This window comes from Lonchura striata, chromosome 8, assembly GCF_050655825.1.
Source record: "Lonchura striata isolate lonStrDom1 chromosome 8, ASM5065582v1, whole genome shotgun sequence".
Taxonomy (NCBI): domain Eukaryota; kingdom Metazoa; phylum Chordata; class Aves; order Passeriformes; family Estrildidae; genus Lonchura; species Lonchura striata.
In genome coordinates, this window is record NC_140710.1 from 10,408,340 (window position 1) to 10,428,721 (window position 20,382).

Consider the following 20,382-nt stretch of genomic DNA (forward strand, 5'->3'; position numbering starts at 1 on the left):
CAAAGGTGATCTGCATTTTGGGAACAGGCAGTAGTTATGCACTCCCATGTCTGCTTCTGAGAGGACAGAGCACCAGAGCTGCATTGGAAGCTGGAAAATCCCACAACCATTTTCAAGTTTCTCTATATTGAATGCAGTTAGACTGATGGGATGGTTTTTGAAAGCCAGCTTTCTTCCCAAGGGGTGAGAGCTTCAGTGTTTGGGAAGCCAGTTAGACCACATTCAAAAAATGGAAGGATCATGGGATGTTGAATGCAGCAAAATATGCCATCATTTCTCCCTTACCTGAGGGAGGGCCAAATCCTGAGCTCTCTGCTAAAGCAAAGCTGCCCTCAGTGAGCAAGTTTGGCTCTGGCAAGAGCAAGAAGCTGTACTGAGCATAAAAGCTTATTTTTCAAATAACTGAATGATCAAGTGAGTTGTGGCTCTGATAAAGAGACATACTTCCTTACAGCCCATGGTATTTCTGATCTCCAGGACAGCCACAGCTGTGCCTTATTCAGTCCAACCTGGAAAAGATGATGGAGAAACTCCTGCCTGGTCACCAGGCTGAAGAGTGGGGGGGAACACTGCAGGTGGCAGTCTTGGAGCTGGGGAAAGGATTTTGCAAGGATATTTTCCTTCCTGTAGCTATGGGGAAACCTTGTTCCTGTGCAGGGAAAGCCCCTGGTTCCCTGTGCCAGGAGTGCTGTATATTCTGACTAGACCGGACCCGTATAGCAATCTTTTGCTAATCCTTGCTCAGTGGCTGTGACCCCAGTGGCCTGGGGCCACCAGGACTGCATCTTTCAGCTTGGGGATAGACTTATGTTTTGGTCTGTACTGCTGACAGCTCACCCTGGTTATAACGTGAGTGTTGGTCTCCTGGTGCTTGAAAAACTTGAAGCCCCTCTGCTGTTGACAAGAAATGAGGGGAGCACAAGCTTGGAGGGGGAGGGGGAATGTCCTGAGGTCACACAGCTTTGCAGGCAGTTTCTGGTGTTGTTACTTGTTTGCAAAAATGTGTCATTTATTTAGTTGACATATTTATTTGGAGCATTTATTTTCTCCAATTAAAGACCCACTGTCCAGCGCCCAGGGCACACTGCCATCAGTCTCAGGGTGAAAATAGAACCAGACTGTCCAGTTTGCTGGGCCTTTTGGTCCCACAGGGATGGCAGTGCTTTAGATGTCATTCATTGCAGTGGGTGGTTTGCTGTCAATTCCTGTGGCTAACAAGAACAATGCTTCTCTCACTTCTGGGCCCTATCCAGAAGTTAGGTAAATGGATATATTTTCTTCTAACTGGAGCTAGGCTGAGACCTGCATTAATGCAAGCCTCTTGGGTTTGGAGGAGAAACTAATTTTTTGTAACATACCTTTTTCTAACTTCTGTTGGCATCTTCTCTAGCTAAATGGGAGCAGACTGAAAGAGGTTGATCTAATAAAGTGCCTATATGTGGATCAGTTGTTTGTTTTAGATGGTTCCCTTTTTTGTGATCTTTCTTGATTTGGGCACCAGCAAAAAGCAGCTTTCCTGGAGAAAGAGCTTTCTCAGCATGCTACTTGGGGCTGGTTGGGTCTCTTCAACTGAGGAATGTCATGGACATCTGTGTTATGGCTGTAAAGTGCATGAGCCAGGCTGCTGTTCGTGTGGCAGTGTGCAAGTGTGAAGAGTGACTCCAGATGCTTTATTTTAGGGCAGTGGTATCAGATGAGCTGTGCCCAGGGAGGGACTGTGCTGTCAACTTGCACTACTTGCCCTGCAAATCACCATGGCCCTGCTCCTTGCTAGCTCCTTCTTTTGACAGTCTTCCTGCTTTCAAGGAGATTCCTCTGGACATTCTTATTCAAATGTGTTTGTGTGACTTAAATAATTGTTCCTAAATCATCACATGTATATCTCAGGACCAGGCATTTGACTTTGGCATAGGAAATCTATTACTGTCTTAGCCTAAGCAGAGCAAAGATAGCACACAGGTGGGTGTGTGCGCTGGCTCTGTTGGCAGTGCATTCCCAGGAGATTCTTCTGGATATATTTCCCAGCTTCCTTCCTTTTCTTTGTGTAGAAATGGAGGAATCACCAAGACCAGACTGCTCTGGTACTGCACTATCCTGGGTCTCCCCTTATCTGCAAGTGCATTATCCATGTTGCTCCTTCATCTCCTTACTTGGGGAGATGTCCGGAGAGATGCTTCCCTGTTCACCAAAGGGTGTGGAGCTGGGCTGACCATTCAGGTACTGCCTGGGATACTGATGGTGCACCTTGGGGTGTTTACCTTGTATCCACTTCTCACCAGAGCTTGTTACTCCTGTATTTGAGTCTTGAGTCTGAAGGCTAGTCTGGATTATTCACTCCTTCCTCCTTGGAGAGCAGGAGAAGACTTTGCCCTGGACGTTACTTTCTCTAGATATTAATGAGGTGGTCTGTGTTCAGATGTTTGAGCAGCTGATGCTGGCACTTCTAGCTCCTCCTCCTCCCCACAATCTCCTCCTACAACCCCCATGTGCCTGAGGAAGTTGGGAGATTCCCCACCCTCTCTGTTTGCAAAAGCTGATTTCTGGGGTTGTGACTTTTAACATGCACAAACAGCACTAATTTAGTCATTTATTTAGTTGACATATTTATTTGGGATGTTCCTTTGCTTCACTTAAAGATCCTGTGACCAGTGCCCCAGGCATGCTCAGCAGTATGTGAATGAACAAGATCCATCAATTACTCTTGATCAGATCAAAGTGGCCAGGGAATACTCACATAACTCATGTCCCTGCACAGGCTTGGCTGGAGCCACACGGTTTGCGACTCAGCGTTCCCCAGCTGAGGGGCACGTCCTCGCTGCCCTGCAAACACGCTGAGATCGGCACAGTGTGGGAGAAGCAGCTTTCCTGAGGTGCTGCTGTCCCTTCAGGCAATCCACTTCTCTTACTGGTGCTGTTTTGTTTTGAGCCCTATTCCATCGGCTTGCTGTAGGAAGGGAGAGAATCAATATGTGTGCTTACAGCTCTGGCTGCTGTACTCACATCCCTAGTGAGACAGTGTGCACCACCTTGTATCTTAAGAGTTGTGTCTGCTCTCTTCTTCCAAGCACCTGCTTGGAAAACAGCCTCTGCTTTCTTAGCCCTGCAGCATTGCTGTCCAAAAAATTAATGCTTTGGTACCTCCTTCCCTCCTTCATATCTCTTTTGATGCTTTAACCAAAAAGACCAAATGGAGAAGCACCAGAGCATGACAGGTGAATTGTCAGTCCTTCTGTCTGCCCTGTAATCTGCTGGCAGAGCAGGATGGTTTTGCAGGGATTTGTGATGAGTTTACTTAGCCAAGGAGAGCCTGGGTACTCCAGTCGTTTGTGTGTTAGCCAGTGTGGAGAAGAGCTGTACACAACTGTTCAAAATGTTTAGTCTAAAAGGTTTCAGCAGCCTGGTTGTGCCTGGATGTACGTAAGTCTTAAGCCAAGCTGTATTCTCATGAGATTTTTTTGCGAAGAGCTATAGTGTTTCTGATGTGCAGTATGATGTTACAGCAGACTTGAGAGTCTTTTCCATCTCTGAACAAAATGCACTTAAGAAAACAGAGTTTGTGTTGTCAAGGCACTGATTGAATCAAACTTGCTCTTTCTGTCTTACAGGTTACCAGGACAATGCCAGTATTTAGGGCTGCCGGTTGCTGATTACTTCAAACAGTGGATTAATCTGAAAAAGGTACTTCTGTGCAAACTGCAATGGTCCCTATCTCCCTGTCTCCCTCCTCCCCTTGTCCTTCACTTTTCCTCTTTAAGGAGGTGTCAAATAACTACTGCTGTTTTGCATTGAAATGAGTTATTTTCTCAGAAGCTGGGCAGAGCGAGTCCTCCAGCTCCCTATTGTATCTCCTCTAATAGAGTCTTACTGTACTTGATGGGATGTGTTCTGCAGCTGGGGAGAATCCCATTGTGGCAGGCACAGCGCAATATCTGCATAATATTGGGACACTGTGAGACCCCTTTTCAGTGAAGGTTGTGTTGTTGCCAGTATTGCTGACTTTATTTTGTTTTGCAGCCATATAAGGCTCCTAGGAGCATGGTTCCAGTCAGATGAGATTCCAGTTAATAAATGTGGAAATACTCCAATATAAAAATCATCATTTCTCTTTGTGGTGTGGGGAAGGGGAAGCGGTCTCAGCAGCACATCCACCTAGGAGATCAGTGATCACTTTGTTAAGCAAAATGCCTTGGACTGAGCACTGTCTGGTGCCTTGTCTTTTGCTGCACACTTTCACTGGGTGGTTTAGGAGCAGCATGCTCTGCATCCACAAGGACTCCTGGCACAGCTGCTTCATCTGCACAGAAAAACATGGTGATGCCATAAGTCACAAACCAAAATGGGAAGAAAAGAACAAGTGTGATTACAAGCAGGAGCAGGGTGAGGGAGGAGGCTGTGGTCTGTGCACAAGAGAAATTGGGGTAGCCCTCCTGGTTAAACCTTTATATGAGTAAGATTCCCTTCCCCCATCCAATTTAGTGCTTTATTTGGGTTTCTATGCCTTTTCCTGGTAATTAAGGGTCTCAGTAAGAGGATTTTCTTATAAACAGCTCATTGTTCTTGCGGGCTTTTCTTTTGTTCTTTTATTTATTTATTGTTTTAAATGGAAGTGTGAGTGACAGGCTGAGCAGCCGCAGAAGGACAATTTGCATGATCTGTTCCATCAAATAGGGTAGAACATGAACTTAACAAGGGATGCTGGCAGCACATTCCTGGCTGAACTTGTCAAAGGGTCTTGTATTTCCCTGCTGTCAGAGCAAATCTTTTGGCTGATTGCTGGTCCTTGGTAAATGAAATCTGAAAGCACATTGGGGCATTCTGCAGTTCAGTGACCATTAATGATCGCCATTTGAAGTTCACTAAACTTCCGGTGAATGGATAGCAGCTATATAACCAGCAGGTTGATGGCTGCAGAATAATAATACTAAAAAAAAAAAAAAAAAAAAAAAAAAAAAAAAATCCCTGTGTACTGTGATGTTTGCTAAGAAGCAGGTTGATCCAGCCATGCTCCTCCTCTGGGCCTCAGGATGAAAGACTTATGGCACTTTCCCATAGTTCAAGGCTTCTGGATTTAGTGTGTTAAGAGCTGGGACTCGTTATTATGTAGATGTCCAGGCAAATGTCTGTTCTTCAAGATGAGCATTCATGTATTGCATGTCAGCAGATACTGTGATACTAAGCTGAGGGCTGCTAAGCATCCATGAAGCCCCAAGCACAGAGCTAAAGGCAGGGGCAGGAGGGAAGTTGTTACAGTAAAATGTTCCCCTATCCAGGTCCCTTAAAGGGTCACATGCTGAGCATGTAGGATGGGGGCACATGGGTTGGGTTGTCCTCCTCTGCAGATGTGTTACTTGGAAAGTAAAGCTTCAACCTCCTTCAGATTGTGCAGGAAGAGGAATGTGAGAGAGAAATGTTTATCTTCTTCCAGCCTGTCTAGTCCTTTAAAAACAATGAAGTTTTTCTGACACTGTAATACCTGACACCCTCTGAACACAGAATGGTTCCAGGGACCCGGGGTCCCTCTGGGAAGTGACTCATGTTGCAGAGAAGAGCCGGGGCCTCTCCTGTCTTGTGGCTAAGAGCTGCTTCTCCTAGGACTTGCTCTTACCCTGGGGTGGTGATCTTTCTATGCCATGCGCTGCTTTCAGGTGCTTGTGGAGTTAACTCTCTGTGTGTTTTCACAAGAGAGAATTTCCTGCCTAGATAACTAATTCTGTCAAAGCAGATGGACTCAGTAGAGACTCAGTCTCTATTGAATGAGCTCCAAGTGGACAGGTAACTAGCCCTCCATTGGTCCCTGCATAGCTCAGGTGGCCCTTTTCCCCCTCCCTCTGGCACATTTCTGACTTAGAAATACCTCCTAGGCTGAATCTGCCTCTGACCTGATCCATGAAGTAAGTGAAGGTGTTGGAGGGTGGGTGGGGCTTGCAGTGTGAAACCGATGATTTCTAGGTCATGGATAATGCAGAGATTTAAATGTTTCAGATCTCAAGAATACAGGCACATATGACAGGGATCAGTTTCCTGAAGGATGGCCCCACTTGCACCTGCTGTATCTTCTTTGAGTCTTTGCTTATGAGCAGTGATGACAAGGGGACCTGTTTGAACTACGGAGCTCCTGTTGCAACTACCAGGCAATGCTGAAGTAGGATTACACACAGACAAGTTTCTGTAGGTATGTGTACTGCAGTAGCAACAAAACTACGTTCCAGATTCCTCTGCCAAGGCACACAAAGCTTCAGGTCCTCTTTGTCTCTGTTTTGTATCATTTTAAAAAAACAGTCCTTGTCTGGACTCCCTCTGCCAGAGAGTGGGATGCTCCAGAGCTCAGCAGATCTTCCTGCAGTGGTGAGTCTTTCTCAGAGTTCATTTGCTAATAAACGTCCCTTTTCACTGCTGTGTTTCAGGAACAGTTGAAGTGAGAACTTCGTGCCTGCAGGCAGCTTTCACAATTTCCAAGACCTGCCTTTTGGGCAAGCTGGAGACAGGAATTGCCCCCAGTAATTGTCACTACTGCTTTGCCTCAGGCAAACCCTGTTGGATTGATCTGGCCATTCAGGTGGTGGTGAGCTCCACACCTGACTGCTGCAGTGGTGGCCACAATGTCTTGGGATCTGTTAAAAAGCCTTCTGTGGAGGAGATGGGGGGAGAAAATCTGCCTGTGCACTTGACCATATTTGCTGAAGTTTTACATTGCCCTGTGCCCCGCCAGCCTGCTAATGCATCCCTTCTGTCAAGCCTGGTTGGTGTTTGCTGACATTTTTAATGTCACTGAGCGATCTTGTATCTCTAGTGAACTGTCAGTGTAGAGCTGACTTGGGGCAGAGAGTTTATCATGTTCTTCACTTTGATTAGTTCAGCCTTGTGGGAGGGGAGCAGAAAGCAGAGGAGGCTTTATTTGAATGCTGCAACATTTCAGATATCCCCCTAAACCATCTCAATAAAGAGCCACCATCCCATCTGCCAGTTCTCCTTAGGGACCTGTCATGTTGATCTGCAGAGGCCCCATGGGTTAGGGGAGGTGCAGAACCTGAGCTACATCACTGTAGCTGGATGCTCAGGGTGGGAATAACAGAGAGGGCTTCATGTCAGGAGAGAGGGGCACCAGTGGAGTTATGTGTGCAGAAAGCAGGAGACCATGGGTCAAGATTTATGCAAAAAGGTAAGCTGCTGCAGCTAGCAAGCTACAACCAAGCTGCTGCCCCAAGAGTATCCTCAGGTACCCTGGTAAACCCATTACTGCTTATTCTAACACAAGGATCAGCTCTCACTTGTGCTTCCTCTGCTCTTTCAGGAACCTCTGTGGTTTGTTTTCCAGGTCCCACTAGAGTTAGCAGCATGGTTGATCCTGTGATGAATCCTCAGCCCTGGGGCTAGAACCAGTGCTATGTTAGGCTGAGGACACAGTGCCCACAATCACAAGGTGTCGAAGAACCTGGGAATGGGAAACCCAGCAGGCAGTAGGAGTTGTCAGCACCACTGGGCTGAGAGCATATCACTGAAGGGAGAACGGCTTAAAGGAGGGAGGAGGTAGAAGAAGAGGGGTGAAGATAGATTTTCTTACAATGAGCTTGTGCAAGAAGAATGTTAGAAAGATGATTAGGGTATCAAAATATGTAACCCAGACTAAATATGTAACCCAGATTATCTTTATGCCAGAGGCCAGTAGCTGATGCTTGCAGGCGTAACAGGGAAAAGCTTTGTCTGATTCCCAGCAATTGTCTCCTCAAGAACTGAGAGCTATTCCAGGACCACTCTATCTAGCACCCACTGTTTTTACCATGTCTATCTACCAGAAACTTGTGTTCCCTTTTGTGAGTCTGCTCATGCTTTCAGTTTCTACAGCATCCTATGGCAATGACTTTTGCTATTTAATTATGCATCAATTATACTCTGTTTACTCATACATTCTGTGAAGATGCAGGTCCCTTTGTTTCTTTTAAACCTATTGTCAGATTATTTTCTGTGACCTAGGCCTTGCATTGTGTGAAAGAACACGTTTCTAGTTCTTCATGGTGTTACTCTTGATTTGAGACCTCAGTCATATTCTTGCTCAATTGTCTTTTCTAGCACAGCAAAATTTGTTGGGGGGCTTGCACAAAGGCACTTGTGGGCTCTGTGAGTCTAGAGCTTGTGACTTGTGGAATTCTTAACATGTGTGCACTATCCTTCCTGGTCTTCCATTTATTCTCTGTATGTTTTGTACTTAAAAGATAAGAGGAGATTTTTATGTATCCACTAAGGGTTTGTTTTATTCCTTGTTTCTCAAATTATATTTAATTTATTTAGTTTTAAAGAAGACAATATCTTCATACCCATCACAGAGCTGTCCCTTTCTCTGCACAGCTATCCTGGCATCTTTGACCATCTTTGATTTCTGTTCAGAGGCTGCAGCATGTCTTTAGATACAGTAATAGTGGCTGCTTTAGGAGTGAGAGAAAACTGGTCTTTTGTTTGACATCCTCCTGAAATTCAGGGAAGTTTTTATGAAAGGCAAGAATTGAATGACGTGTGTGAAGGAATGCAACTTTCCCTCTCTGGACATGAAACAGGCTTGACAGAGCCTTGGGGAACACGACGTGACCATGCTGGGGTGCTGTGGCTGTGCACAGACCTGGCCTTTTCCAGGGTCAGCCTTTACTGATCTGTAGATATTCCTGTTTGGAAACAAACTGTTAATACACATCCACAAATGTTTTAAGGTCACCTACTTGCATTGTGAAATCTGTCAGAGGAAGCATGTAATAGGATGTTTTTGTTAATATTTGGCTACTAGAAATAAACACATCTTAAACAAACAAAGATTTGCTAACAGCTTTCTGTCTCTCCTCTGAATTAACAATTCTTTCTGCCTTTGGAGTGGGAAGCAGGGCTGTGAGTACTTCTCAGGCACTTAGTGCTGAAGTGTCTTGAGTGCTTTAGATGAAGATCGTTAAAATGGGTGAGAAATAGTTTATGTGTTAACCCATATATTTGGAAGTTGTTTTTGTGAGGTCTAACTTTTTGAGGACTTAGAGTGATTGTTATCAATTTCTTGTTTATTGAGTTACTGGCTGCAGGGAATATAAAATTCCTAGTAAGATTAGAAATGCCAGAGGAGGACTCCTCAGGCAAAGTGTTTCATGGCCAGAGCATAAAGCACATGAAAAAATGTTGTCTCCTAACTGTGCCAGGGCTTTGCTGGTTTGCAGCATGGGTGCCTGTTTTGAGATCCTGTCAAACCTTCCTTCAGTGGGACCAGGGCTTTCTTGGTTCCTCACCCCATGGGTGAAGCTCTTGGCTTTGGAAAGTCTCAGAGGGCAGAAATGTGAAAGGAAACACAAGGAGAAGTGTGACTCCAGGGCTAGGGAAATAAGAGTATCTCTTTCAAGGAGATGAGGAAAGGAAAGTGTCTGTGAAATGGCATTGGTTCATAGTTGGAAGGAAATGGAAGGAATGGCTTATAACAGCAAAATGACTGTGTTTAATAAATACTTTGCTCTGTATTTACAGAAAGGCAGAGGTTGCCATATTGCTGAGCAAGAGGTTTGCTGTTACAACACAATTTTCTGATAGAAGTCAAGTGGTGAATTGGCTGGCATTTTGCATAGCTGCTTTACAGGAGTTTTAAAGAGCTGGCTGAGATGCCCTGGACTATTAATAAGTCTTTGAACATGTGGGAAGTTCTAGAGGACTGGAAGAAAGCTAATGTTGTACCAGTAATTTAGAAGGGCAAATGGGATGACCGATGAAGTAATTATAGCCCTATCATCTTGACATTAATTCTGGGCAAAGTAATGAAAAGCCAGATATCATCGTTGATTAATAAAGAATGAAAAGAGGGTAATATAATGCCAATCAATGTGGATTTATGGAAACTAGATCTTTTTCAAACTAACTTGATATTTTTTTTATGAGAATACATGTTTGGTTGATAAAGGTAACCATGTCAATGTAATATACTTCTGGAAGGCATTTGACTTGGTACCTTATGACATTTTGATTAAGAAACAAGAGTGATACAAAATCAACATGGCACACATTACATTGATTAAGAAAGAGCAAACTGACAGCTCCTAGCATTTAATTGTAAATGGATAATCATCATGGAGTGCATGTCTTCCTAGTGGGGTCCCACAGGGATCTATTTCTCAGACCTCTTGTATTTAACACTTCTGTCAATGCCCTGAAAGAAAACATAAAAATCATTTTCAATAACATGTGCAGATACTGTATCTAGAAGGTGGCTGCTGTTGGATTTATAAACAGGCAATGGTGAGGAGGAGCAAAGGGGCTGGATCCTTTCTTTCTCTGGGTTTGGTTTGACCAATATGGGATGTTGGATCCCATCTGCATCAGAAAAAATTCTGGAAACTTGAAGACTGGATGAGAAGTGCAAGACCAGAGGAGCATTCACCATCCAGTAACAACCCTGGGAGCCGTTTAGGGTACCAGAGAAGGGTAAGGGCTGTAGTTGCCAAATATCTAAAGAGAGAGCCAAGATGTGACAAGAGGTTCCTTCATGGAAGCAGACAAAAGCATAAGCAGTTCCAGTTCCTGGAAGCCAAAGCAAGGTAATTCAGGTGCAGCTCTTTACAGTGTGGGGTAATTAACCATTGGAACAACTTACCGAGGGCTATGATGGATAATCCAGCTCAGAAGGGAAAGCTTTTTTCCTAAAAATGTCAGCTGTGGTTCAGACAGGAATTTGGGGCAGTGCTGTGGCATGTCCAGGTCAAGCCAGCTGATCATGGCTGTTTCTTCTACTGTGATGATCTTTGCCTGTCCCTCCTGCACAGCTCTGGCCGCTCTGTTCCCTTGCAGTGAGAGCACTCTCGAGGGTTCCTGGCTGGAGGAGCACAGACAGCACGAACAACACAAGGCTGGGAATGGAGGGGGAAGCATCCTGGGCAGCACGGCACCTCTGGCACGGTCAGATGGAGCACAGCAGCCATCCACGACTTCTCCTTTAAATCTGTCATGCAGCTGTCTGAACTCTGAAATTTCTTTCACTCTCTCCCTTGCCTTGTTAACATGTGTTGCCTTTGGGGTAATCAGGGAAAAAATATTATGTCCTTTTACAATTACCGGGTTTTGGAATATTAAAATGTCTCTCTGCATCGGCAGTGTTATTTTGATTGGTATTCTAACCTTTGACTAGCCCATAAAGCGAGCCGCTCTTCAAGCCAATATTGCGGGACTGAAATTTAATTCCGAAATGATTCCAGATAATAGGGAGACAGATAATATATGCATGAAGGATATTATGTTTGGACTAAATGCAGCAGGGCCAGGGCTTGGGAGTTGAATAATAGCCCAGAGTGAGTTATAATCTGTGGGACAGAAATACCTTACTGTCAGGGCCAGGAGAGGAACTCTTAAATCAAAGGGAGGGAGATGAGGAGGGAGTTGAGGATAGTCATCTCAATGGTAAAGGGCATCCAGGAGAGGCCTTAAAGGAGCAGCCCTTTCCATCCTTTTGCAGTGCAACTTCCTTTCTTACTTAATAAGGAGTGCTGAGTAAAAATGTACTTCCAAGGCAAACCAATAGGCAGGGCATTCTGGAAGTTCTTGGCAATCTTCTCCCTTTTGTCTTCCTGGATTCATTAGAAGAATATACAGCATGGGTTGATGTCTCAGTTTCCTTACAAGTTGTAACCAAATTGACCAAGGAGTTGTGCAATACATACTAAGGTAGAGTGCTCACATAGTACAGAGTAATCATCAGGATTGATTTTGACATCCTCTTTCACATAAAACAAAGTACAGACATGGCATGTGGGCTACATGGACAGTAGTTGTTGCTCAGGGCTCTGCCCCTGACGTTTTCAGCCTGGGACTCACTGCCAGGCAAGGCTGTCTCCCTTCCTCAGAGTTGCTGCCTAAGCTGGTGACGGGAAACACAGAGTAGAAGTATCTTCTGTGACAGCAGAGGTACAAATTCAATGACTTTTAAACACTGGAGGCTTTAAGAAACAAGACCTCCCTCTGGGCTCTCTTTACCAGAGAAGGGAACTCAAGGTTTTTGCTATTTACTCCTCTACAAGTGGCACTTTGTGCTTTGCCAGCAGCTTCCAAATGTGATGGAGTAGTCAGCAGGATACTCCCCAGTCTGCAGTAGCTCAGTCCTATAACTTAACCTGCTGGGCAAGGTGTTGGGAGCTTTCTGTAGCTAGACTCTGCAGAGCATTGCGGATGACCGTGCTGCCAGCTGTCCTGGGAGGAGGAGAACTGAGCATGCAGAGATGGAGAATGATGTCTGCTGCTGGGTGACACAAACCCATGTCGTTATAACAGGCTTTGGCTCAGTGGCACGAGCTTATAGTTTCAAAGTAATGATCCCAGCCTCACATTTCATTTCCATTCCTTGCAGTTTCAGGAGCTGGTCTTGCTACAGCTGAGAGGGGCTCTAGATGCAGCCTGGAGGCTTCACTAGTTTTGGATGATAACATATATGCCCATCTCAGGAGGGCAGAAATAGTGTCCATTATTGCCTAAATCAAATGATTTTGTATTTCCTCTCCTTTGGTTTTTGATTTTGGCTTTTTTTTTTTTTTTAATTATATTGTCAAAACACAGGAGCAATTTTCTGTGGAACTTGTGTCTGTACAAATTGTTCAGAGAGACAGGAAACGTGATCCCCTGAGGGTTCATGTAAGTTATATGGAAACTACTTAGATCTAGTCCAGGGTAAAGGGGACGCCTTAGTGTTTTGGTCCTATTAACAACAAGCTCTTCCTGGAACATCCTTCCATCCTTCTCATAGCTATGCTGCATGTATTCTCATGGCATCTCACACACACATTAACTTCTTTACCATTAAGGGTTCTCCTACATTGTCTTTTGATAATGCATACTAAAAATGTGCTAGGTGCATGTTAAAGTTCACCTCTTTTCCTAGGCAGGGTGTTTTGCAGCCTGATCTTAGCCTTTGGAACAAAAGAGTTTCACATTCTGCATTCGGGGAGGACCTACCACAGGTGGAAAAGCCCAGAGAGGAACAGAAGGGTCAGAGAACTGGAAGACATGACCTCCAGAGAAAGAGTGAGGATTTAGAGGACAAAGCCTCTGGCTGCACGTGGGGACATTTAGGAAGAATTTCTTCACAGAAACAGTGATCACATACTGGAATGGGCTGCCCCAGGAGGTGGTGGGGTCACCATCACTGGAGGTGTTTGAGAAGAGACTGGATGTGGCAGTCAGTGCCATGGTCTGGTTGACAAGGTGGTGTTAGGTCATAGGTTAGACTCCATGATCTCAGAGGTCTTTTCCAATCTAACTGCTTCTATGATCTGGGATATTCAGCCTAGAGAAGACTAAGCAGAAATAATTTTTGAGGAATGAAAGTGCTCAATTTCTGACTGGTTGTGGTGTATGGCTCTCGATCACATTCTTCCTGTTGCAGGAAGATAAGTAAGCAGTCTCCATGGATAAGAGGAGGGATATGGGACCTCTAGCTCTTGTGAGTTCAGAAGAAGGTGATGGGGATGGTTTGGGTAGAGTTGGTCCTGCCTTGAAGCAGACAGTCAGTCATCACTTTTCCCCTCCTGTTTGCCCTGTGTGCTATGATACAACTTCCTTTGCCCTTGCACTGGGACATGGGCTGTCTGCATTCCTTGGGACACATCACTGAAACTCAAGAGTACGTGAGCAGGGAAAGAAGGGGTATTTCCCTTGGGTGCCATGTACAGTCTCCACTCCCCTCATGATTCTGTCTGCCCAAATCCCAGATGTTTGAACTGGAAAGATCCCAAGGCAGACTTTATTATTTGGCAGTGCCTTTGGGCTTCAAGTAAGAACCAGGGCCTCCTGTAGCCACATGTGAAACAGAGAGCTCTCAGGTAATGTCAGAAGGTATTGATTCAAGAGAAACTGAGGAGCACTATTATGTTCCTTGGCCCCATATAGCCTGCAGCTACTGGACAAAGCAGAGAGGAAAAATTGTTGCCTTTCAGCTTTTTTTAACCAGGGCAAAAGATTTGCCTTTTAAGTGAAATTCTGAGCAGCGTTTTGCTGAGCACACTGCCACCGTCACTTTACCAAAAGCATCCTTGTCTGTGCACATTGGTTTAGCTGCAGGCAAAAGGCAGAAAGGCAGCTGCTCAGACCTTGTGTGCTGCTCTTCCTGCTGAGTGCTGTATTGCTCGGCTGCACCTCACGGTGCCTTCATTCCCCATGCTGGGGGATTTGAACATCTGTCCCCTATACCGAGGAGTTTCCTGGTTTTCATCTGGCTGTGTTTGTCTGCTGCTGCTGAGATTAAACATACTGCTCAGACATTTGTTCCATGGTTGCTGTTTGCAGGTTGAGGAAGGAGCTGGGAGTTGAAGGCACAAATGTGTGAAAAATGGCCTTTCCTAGAGTCCCATGGGAAAGGCAAGGGACAGAGCATCCCTGAATCCCAGACATTCATCTGGAGCTTTACTTGAGTATCAGCACAGCTGCCTAGTGCCTGGGAGTAGAACTGGTTTTCTCAGCATTTATTTGAAAGACAGGACCTCCATGTAGGAGCATGAAAATAGGCTTTTGCAGTTCTCCAGGAAGGTATGATGAGCTCTCAGATTTTCTAGCCTTGGGGATTAAAACATTACCTGTTTTGGTCCTCATTTTCCTCCCAAGCCAACATAGCTACAAAAGGGAGAGTGACTGTTTGCCATTGCCACCAGCAACAATAGGATAGTTTATGGTAGCCATTGGCTACCTGAAAGTGGGAAGAACAGAACTTTTTTTTTCTTTTTTTTTTTTTCTTTTTTTTTTTTTTTTTGGTGTGAGATGTTCCTGGTGCCCTTTGTTGTGTGTGATGCACTGTCCTACTGAAAGGATTGGGACTTTGCTACTGGTGTCTTGTCTGGGAAAGTGTGGGTGTGCAGCCTCTGCCCCATTGCACAGAAGCATACCAGGGCTTGGCTTTGGCTTCTCGTGGGATCAGTATAAAGCAGCCAGAGATAGTGAGCAGTGAGATGGGAGATACAGTAGTGGAATTTGTATATTAATAACTTGCAGTACTTCACACTCATTAAATTAATTAATTAAATCCCTAAGAACCCTAAGGCTACTAAGGAAGTTGATTTCAGAGTTAGGATTAAAAGTCTCCTGTCACCCTCCCCCCATGCTGGCATAGCACTTCTGGCTTCATCCTGGCTTTTGCTCTTTCACTTGCAGGTTTCCGTGCTTGAACTCTGCCTGCAGCTCAAGGATTGAATCTATCAAAGTGGCTTTTATAAGAACTGGCTGAAAAGTCTACAGATATGATCCACATTTGTTTAGAAAACAACCCATCTTTTGCCCTTGTTTGGGCATAAACTTCTCTTATTTTGTGGCCTGCTGGGGAGGGCAGCTCTCATCACTCCGAAGCATGAGCCCAACCAGGGTCTATCCCACAATGGCTGGTTTTCCCAGTTTCCTAGGCACTGTATCCTACAGACCAGGATCATTTGCTCCTTGGGTGCTCTGACATGAGTGCTGCTGCCATCTTTTTATAGGGTACCAAAGCTCCTGAGCAAATGGCCATTCCTAAGCTTGCTCAGTACCCATCAAGCTCTCAGCAGTCCCTTCTGGGTGTCAGTAGGTGTGGTAGGGCAAGATGCTTTTATTTACTGACAAACATACATCTTTCCTTCCTTGTGTTAAATATTGTGTTGCAAAAGCTCATAATCATGTTTTTTCATACTTTCCTGGACATCCTATCCACAGCTGAAATTGTAAGTCTCACTCATGAGATCAGCTGATGGATCAGCTCCATCCACCTCACCTTTCTTTGAGTCAGGACACTGTCATTTCAACACTGCACTCAAAATACCTTAAAGCAAATGACTTCCATTAAGCCATGCAGGATGGAATGTAGTTGAGCTGTGTCTCTCCTCCAAGCATTGGTTGACATCCCAAATGGTTTGAGTGGTGTGGAGATGAAATGTCAGTGTACTGTTCTGCCAGTGCTCCTCCTGCATGCATCCTGCAGATGTGTTTTTAAACAAACTGTAGATATATATTTTATGGTTTTGTGCCAATTTCAGGAAAGCCTGTTTTCTGTGCTCTGCCAGTGTGGTAACCTCTGTCAGCCTGGCTCTGAGTGATGCTGTTAATATTTGAGAGATTATTTGGGATCTCTGCCTTGGCTGCGCTCACTCAGGGAAGAGCTGTCCTGTGTGGATGCTGCAGCTGCCAGAGGAGTGCACTTCTTGCCTGACAGTGTATTTTGGAGGAGGCAGGTCTACTGGGACTAAGGGTAGCACAAAACTTTCAAATAGCTAATTGCTAGCCTCCAGCAGGTCCAGAGTGGACCTTTTTTTCTGTAGGTGACGATCTTTCAGCCTCCCTGGGACATGTCATTCTGTTCTTGCCTTTTGGCACCAACTGTATTTGGCCACTGCAGTGAAGGTGTGTCCCCACACCTCTGCTCAGCCCTTCCAGGTAGGAAGGAACTTGTCTTGGCAGATCTGCCAAATCAGAAACAGCTCTGAGTCTCTCCTGTGTTTTGGGTCTCCCTTTGCCATTGTACAACGTCTGTTTTGCCCGTGGAGCTGGTTCTGCTGCACCATTCCTTCCCCTTGGGGACAGTCTGTGCCAATCAGGAGGTGACTGATCCTCGGCTGGTAACTCTGCCTCACGCAGTTTCCAGCAACCTCCCAGGAGCTGTCCACAGACTGTCTGCTCTAAGCAGTGGAGCTGCATGGTCATTCCTCTTGGTGCAGGAGAATCCTAGTGACACGCTCCATGCTCAGCCTTCCCTATGGGGCCCAGCTAAATCCAGTTGTAAGAATGTGGCTGATGTGCTGTGGGGATAGGGGCTCTGACAGATCCAGGAGACAGGAAAGCTATGTGACTGAATACCAGACTGTGTTTGCTCTGCCTAATTATCAAAAGTATGAGTTTGTTCTGCTAGGTGCACATTATGCCTTTATTGTGCTGTAATTATGCCAGCTGCCTATGTTTAGTGTCATAAAAAGGAATAAAATGCCCATTACCCGCCTAAAGAATTCTTCTTGTGGTTTTTTTTTATTTTTATTGCTCTGGAGTACACAGTGGGGATATCTTTGGTCGGCAATTCTCCATGCAAAATAACTAGTGAAATACTGTGCCTTTCAGAGAGCTCCTCCAGCCAGCAGCCTGCAAAGGCAGCTGGCCCACAAGCCTCACCTGGCGCTGCCTCTGTTGCTTTCTGCCATCCTGATCTGGTAGTCAGAATGGTGAAGCCACCACAATGCCTTCCTATGCAGGAGCTCAGCTGCTTTCCAGCAGCATTTTCCTGCTGCCATTCAGGTCCCAAAGCTCCCTCCTGCTGACACAGCACATGAGAGGTGCAGGGTGCTTTCCAAGTCTGGGAAAAGATGGCTCAGGAAGACACAATGGTGCCTAGGCCTGGCTGAGGTATGTTTTGGGCAGAATACCCAAAGGAGTGCTAAGGAGTCCCATGCCATGGGGATGCACTTAAGGTTGTCGAGGGAGCAGCCCAGAGAGATGTGTGGGTGGGAGCCACGTGTTCCTTTGCCCTGCCTTGTCTGGAAACACAAACCAAGTGTCATGAACCTGCCAACAGCCTGGTGGTTCTCTTGCAAGAGAAGAGATACCAAGCATTCTACTCCAGCCAGCCCACAACCCCTGCAATTGGGTTTTGGCTGCTTTGAGGTTTCCTGTGGTGTCTAAATACCTGAGGCCATGTTTCTGTGGTGCTGAGAGATGCCTCAAAGGAGCCACATCCTCCAAGATCTGAGGTTCTGTGCAAACATCAATTACTGAAACACATACCCTGCCAAGGAACAGCAGCAGGGGGCTTGCTTTGTGTGCGTAAATCCTAGGGGCATTTTGGTGATATTAAGTAATTTCTGATGGAAAAAAAAAATAAAGAAAGCCCCATATCCAAATCCCACATCTTCAGAGGTTTTTAAAAGCTGCTTCTCTGCCTTTCCTTCTTCTAGTGTTTCAGTCTCTAATTGGAAACTGACTTTATTAGCCTCATTAAGAATGGTTAGTGCTGGCTATAGATAGCTCTTAAATACATGGTTTTGGTGGATGTTAAATCTCTTGGGTTAGTTGGCTTATTTTTCAACTCGATGTTATGTTCAGCAGGTCCCTGATCCCCCCAGCCCAGCTGTGTCACAGATACCTCGCACAACGTCCCTTTTAATTCCCTCCACTTATTTTTTACGTCAGGTGTTCCTTGAAGTGGCCTTCACAGTTCTCCACCCTTTCAGCTGATGACTACGTCAGGGGAAGATGGACTTGTGCCTCCCGCAGCTTCATTGCATATGCACACGCTGTCTGCCCCGGCGGCACGATTGCCTTGGTGAAGAATCCAAGGGGCTGCTGATAGCAATCATTGATTAAGGGGGTAATTGTCCTGAAAATTCAGATTGATCAAAAGGCAGAAATGATAACTTGTGTAACTGTGTTTAAAACCACGTCCTGTCAATAGGGGAGACTGAGACGTGGCGAGCAGAAAGCAGGGAGAATTGGATGTGCAAGCAGGTGAGTGTGCCTGTGGTTCAGGGAGGAGGGGGAGCCATTCTTCCTTGGGGTCCATAGCAGGATGTTTCTTGTCACTGACGCTGGGCTATTGGAGATTCAATCACTTTTATCTTCCCCTCTCTCTCAATCCAAATGCCTTTTCATATTAGAAAATTAGAATCAGCTCTGCTCATGCAAGATTTATTAGCTCTGCTGAGCAATACCACAGAAGAGTAAATGATGTCGCATTTCAGGGGCTTTTTACACATTATGACCAAACTTGCAACTTCTTAAGTATTTTTCCATTGAGCCACTGCAGGATGTTAAAGGGATGGGGAGACAAACTTCTCTCTGGAAATAGTTCTGCACCAGTTCAGATGTCTTTTCTTTATTATCAGAATGATTGGATTTGGATTCTAATACAGATCTTTCCTTTGGGCTCAGTTTCTGTGCTTATTACTCTGGAAATCAAACTCTGAGAACTGAGCCTGTTTATCACATTTTTTTCTTGGGTCCCTTTGTAGAAACTCTTTCTGGTGCTAAAATGGGTGTCTTTGGAGCTCTGCTGCTAGCTGGCACTCATTTACATCTGAAGAAGGCAAATCTTGTTTCCTGCTCACTTTTATTCCATTGTGTTTTGCACTGGGTGGCTTCTTTTTAAAATGCCTTCTGACCTTGTGCTGTACACAGCTCATGTTTTGTGTAGTGATGGTCCTTTGGTCTTCAGGTAGTAGATATTAAAATTCTTTAAAGACATGAATGAATTTAGGCTCAGGCCACTCAACAGATGTTATTGTGGGGATACTGAGGCATGGGGGATTGGATGATTTTCCTCTGAATCCATATCAGAGATTGAAATAGAAATTAGGTCTCGTCTCTCCTGCCTCTGGACTTCAGCCACAAGGCTTGTTTGTGAGGCTTTTCACTTTCAAATTGCTTTGCAGGCATTAAATCTCTGCAGCATCCTCATGATGCACAGGAGAGTCACTCAGCCGCAAGAGTCAGAATGACCAGTTGCTGGGAACCTCTGCCTGAGCTGCTGTTCAGTTTTTCTCCCCATCTCAAAAATTAACTCACTTGAGATACACAGTATTTCACTGAAGCTGCCTACACAAATCCCTAGTGCTGTGCAGCATTTCACCCCTCTCGGAATGAGCATTTTGTATGTATCCCCTACACAAAAATGGCTATTGCCAAGGTAAACACCATTTTTCTGGTTTGGAATACTCTCAAAGAGGGAGCAAATTTTTCTCCAGACATCATTATTTAGGAAAGTAGACAGTACCACACAGGGATACTGATGCCACTGCTCAAGTGTCTCACACCAAAACCAACATTAAACAACAGAAGCTGGAATCAAGCTGTGCAAGGGAATAGTTCATTCATAGCTTCATCTGCTGTCATTATGGTGTGGTGGAGCCCAGCACCTGCATCTAAACTTCTGCCAGTCTTCTGTCTATTTGGATCTGACTTTTTCTTGACAGGGCTGAGCTACTGGAAGGATTGCAGTGCAGACAGGGTGGAGGAGAGGTTTGGGCAGCCTCATGGTTAAGGCTCCAAATGCTCCGCAGTGTCTTCTGCTCGGCAGCTGTAAAGGGACTTTATTAACGGACAGTACTAATTACATTTAAACTAACACCATATTTGGACCTGTCCAAGTGCCAGCCAAACTTGGTGCAAAGTTTTACAATTCATCTTAACAAAAGCCATTTCTGAAGAGCTGCTTAGAACTGTGTGTGGCTGGCAGGGAGGTTTTTCATCAGGTGTTGGTGCTTGGGAGGCAGATACACTTGATAGGCAGAAGGACTTGACTTCTCCTTCCATGTACAAGCACTATGTATTATTCAGGGTCTTCTTAAGTCAATGCTGGGTTATTAATCGGTCGTTTCTCTGCATATGAAATTTGCCTACTAATTTTGAGGCTCTGGAAGAGGACTGTGGGTAGGAGATTGCACAGTATTT

The 20,382-nt window shown here is 45.2% G+C and overlaps 1 protein-coding gene across 4 annotated transcripts in view; it reads left to right on the forward strand.

Moving 5' to 3' along the window:
• The window catches only part of ERI3 (ERI1 exoribonuclease family member 3), a 129,229-nt gene that overhangs the window by 47,777 nt on the left and 61,070 nt on the right, over positions 1 to 20,382 (forward strand). For 2 of the 4 annotated variants that reach the window (XM_085586315.1, XM_021528375.4), the window contains exons 6-7: positions 3,606 to 3,678; positions 15,139 to 16,952. In XM_085586315.1, the coding sequence (XP_085442441.1) occupies positions 3,606 to 3,678; positions 15,139 to 15,177 (112 nt within the window). In that variant the 3' untranslated portion in view covers positions 15,178 to 16,952. Of the gene's footprint in view, positions 1 to 3,605; positions 3,679 to 15,138; positions 16,953 to 20,382 lie in introns of those variants that run through there. The other 2 variants (XM_021528341.4, XM_021528361.4) reach the window with 1 other exon arrangement.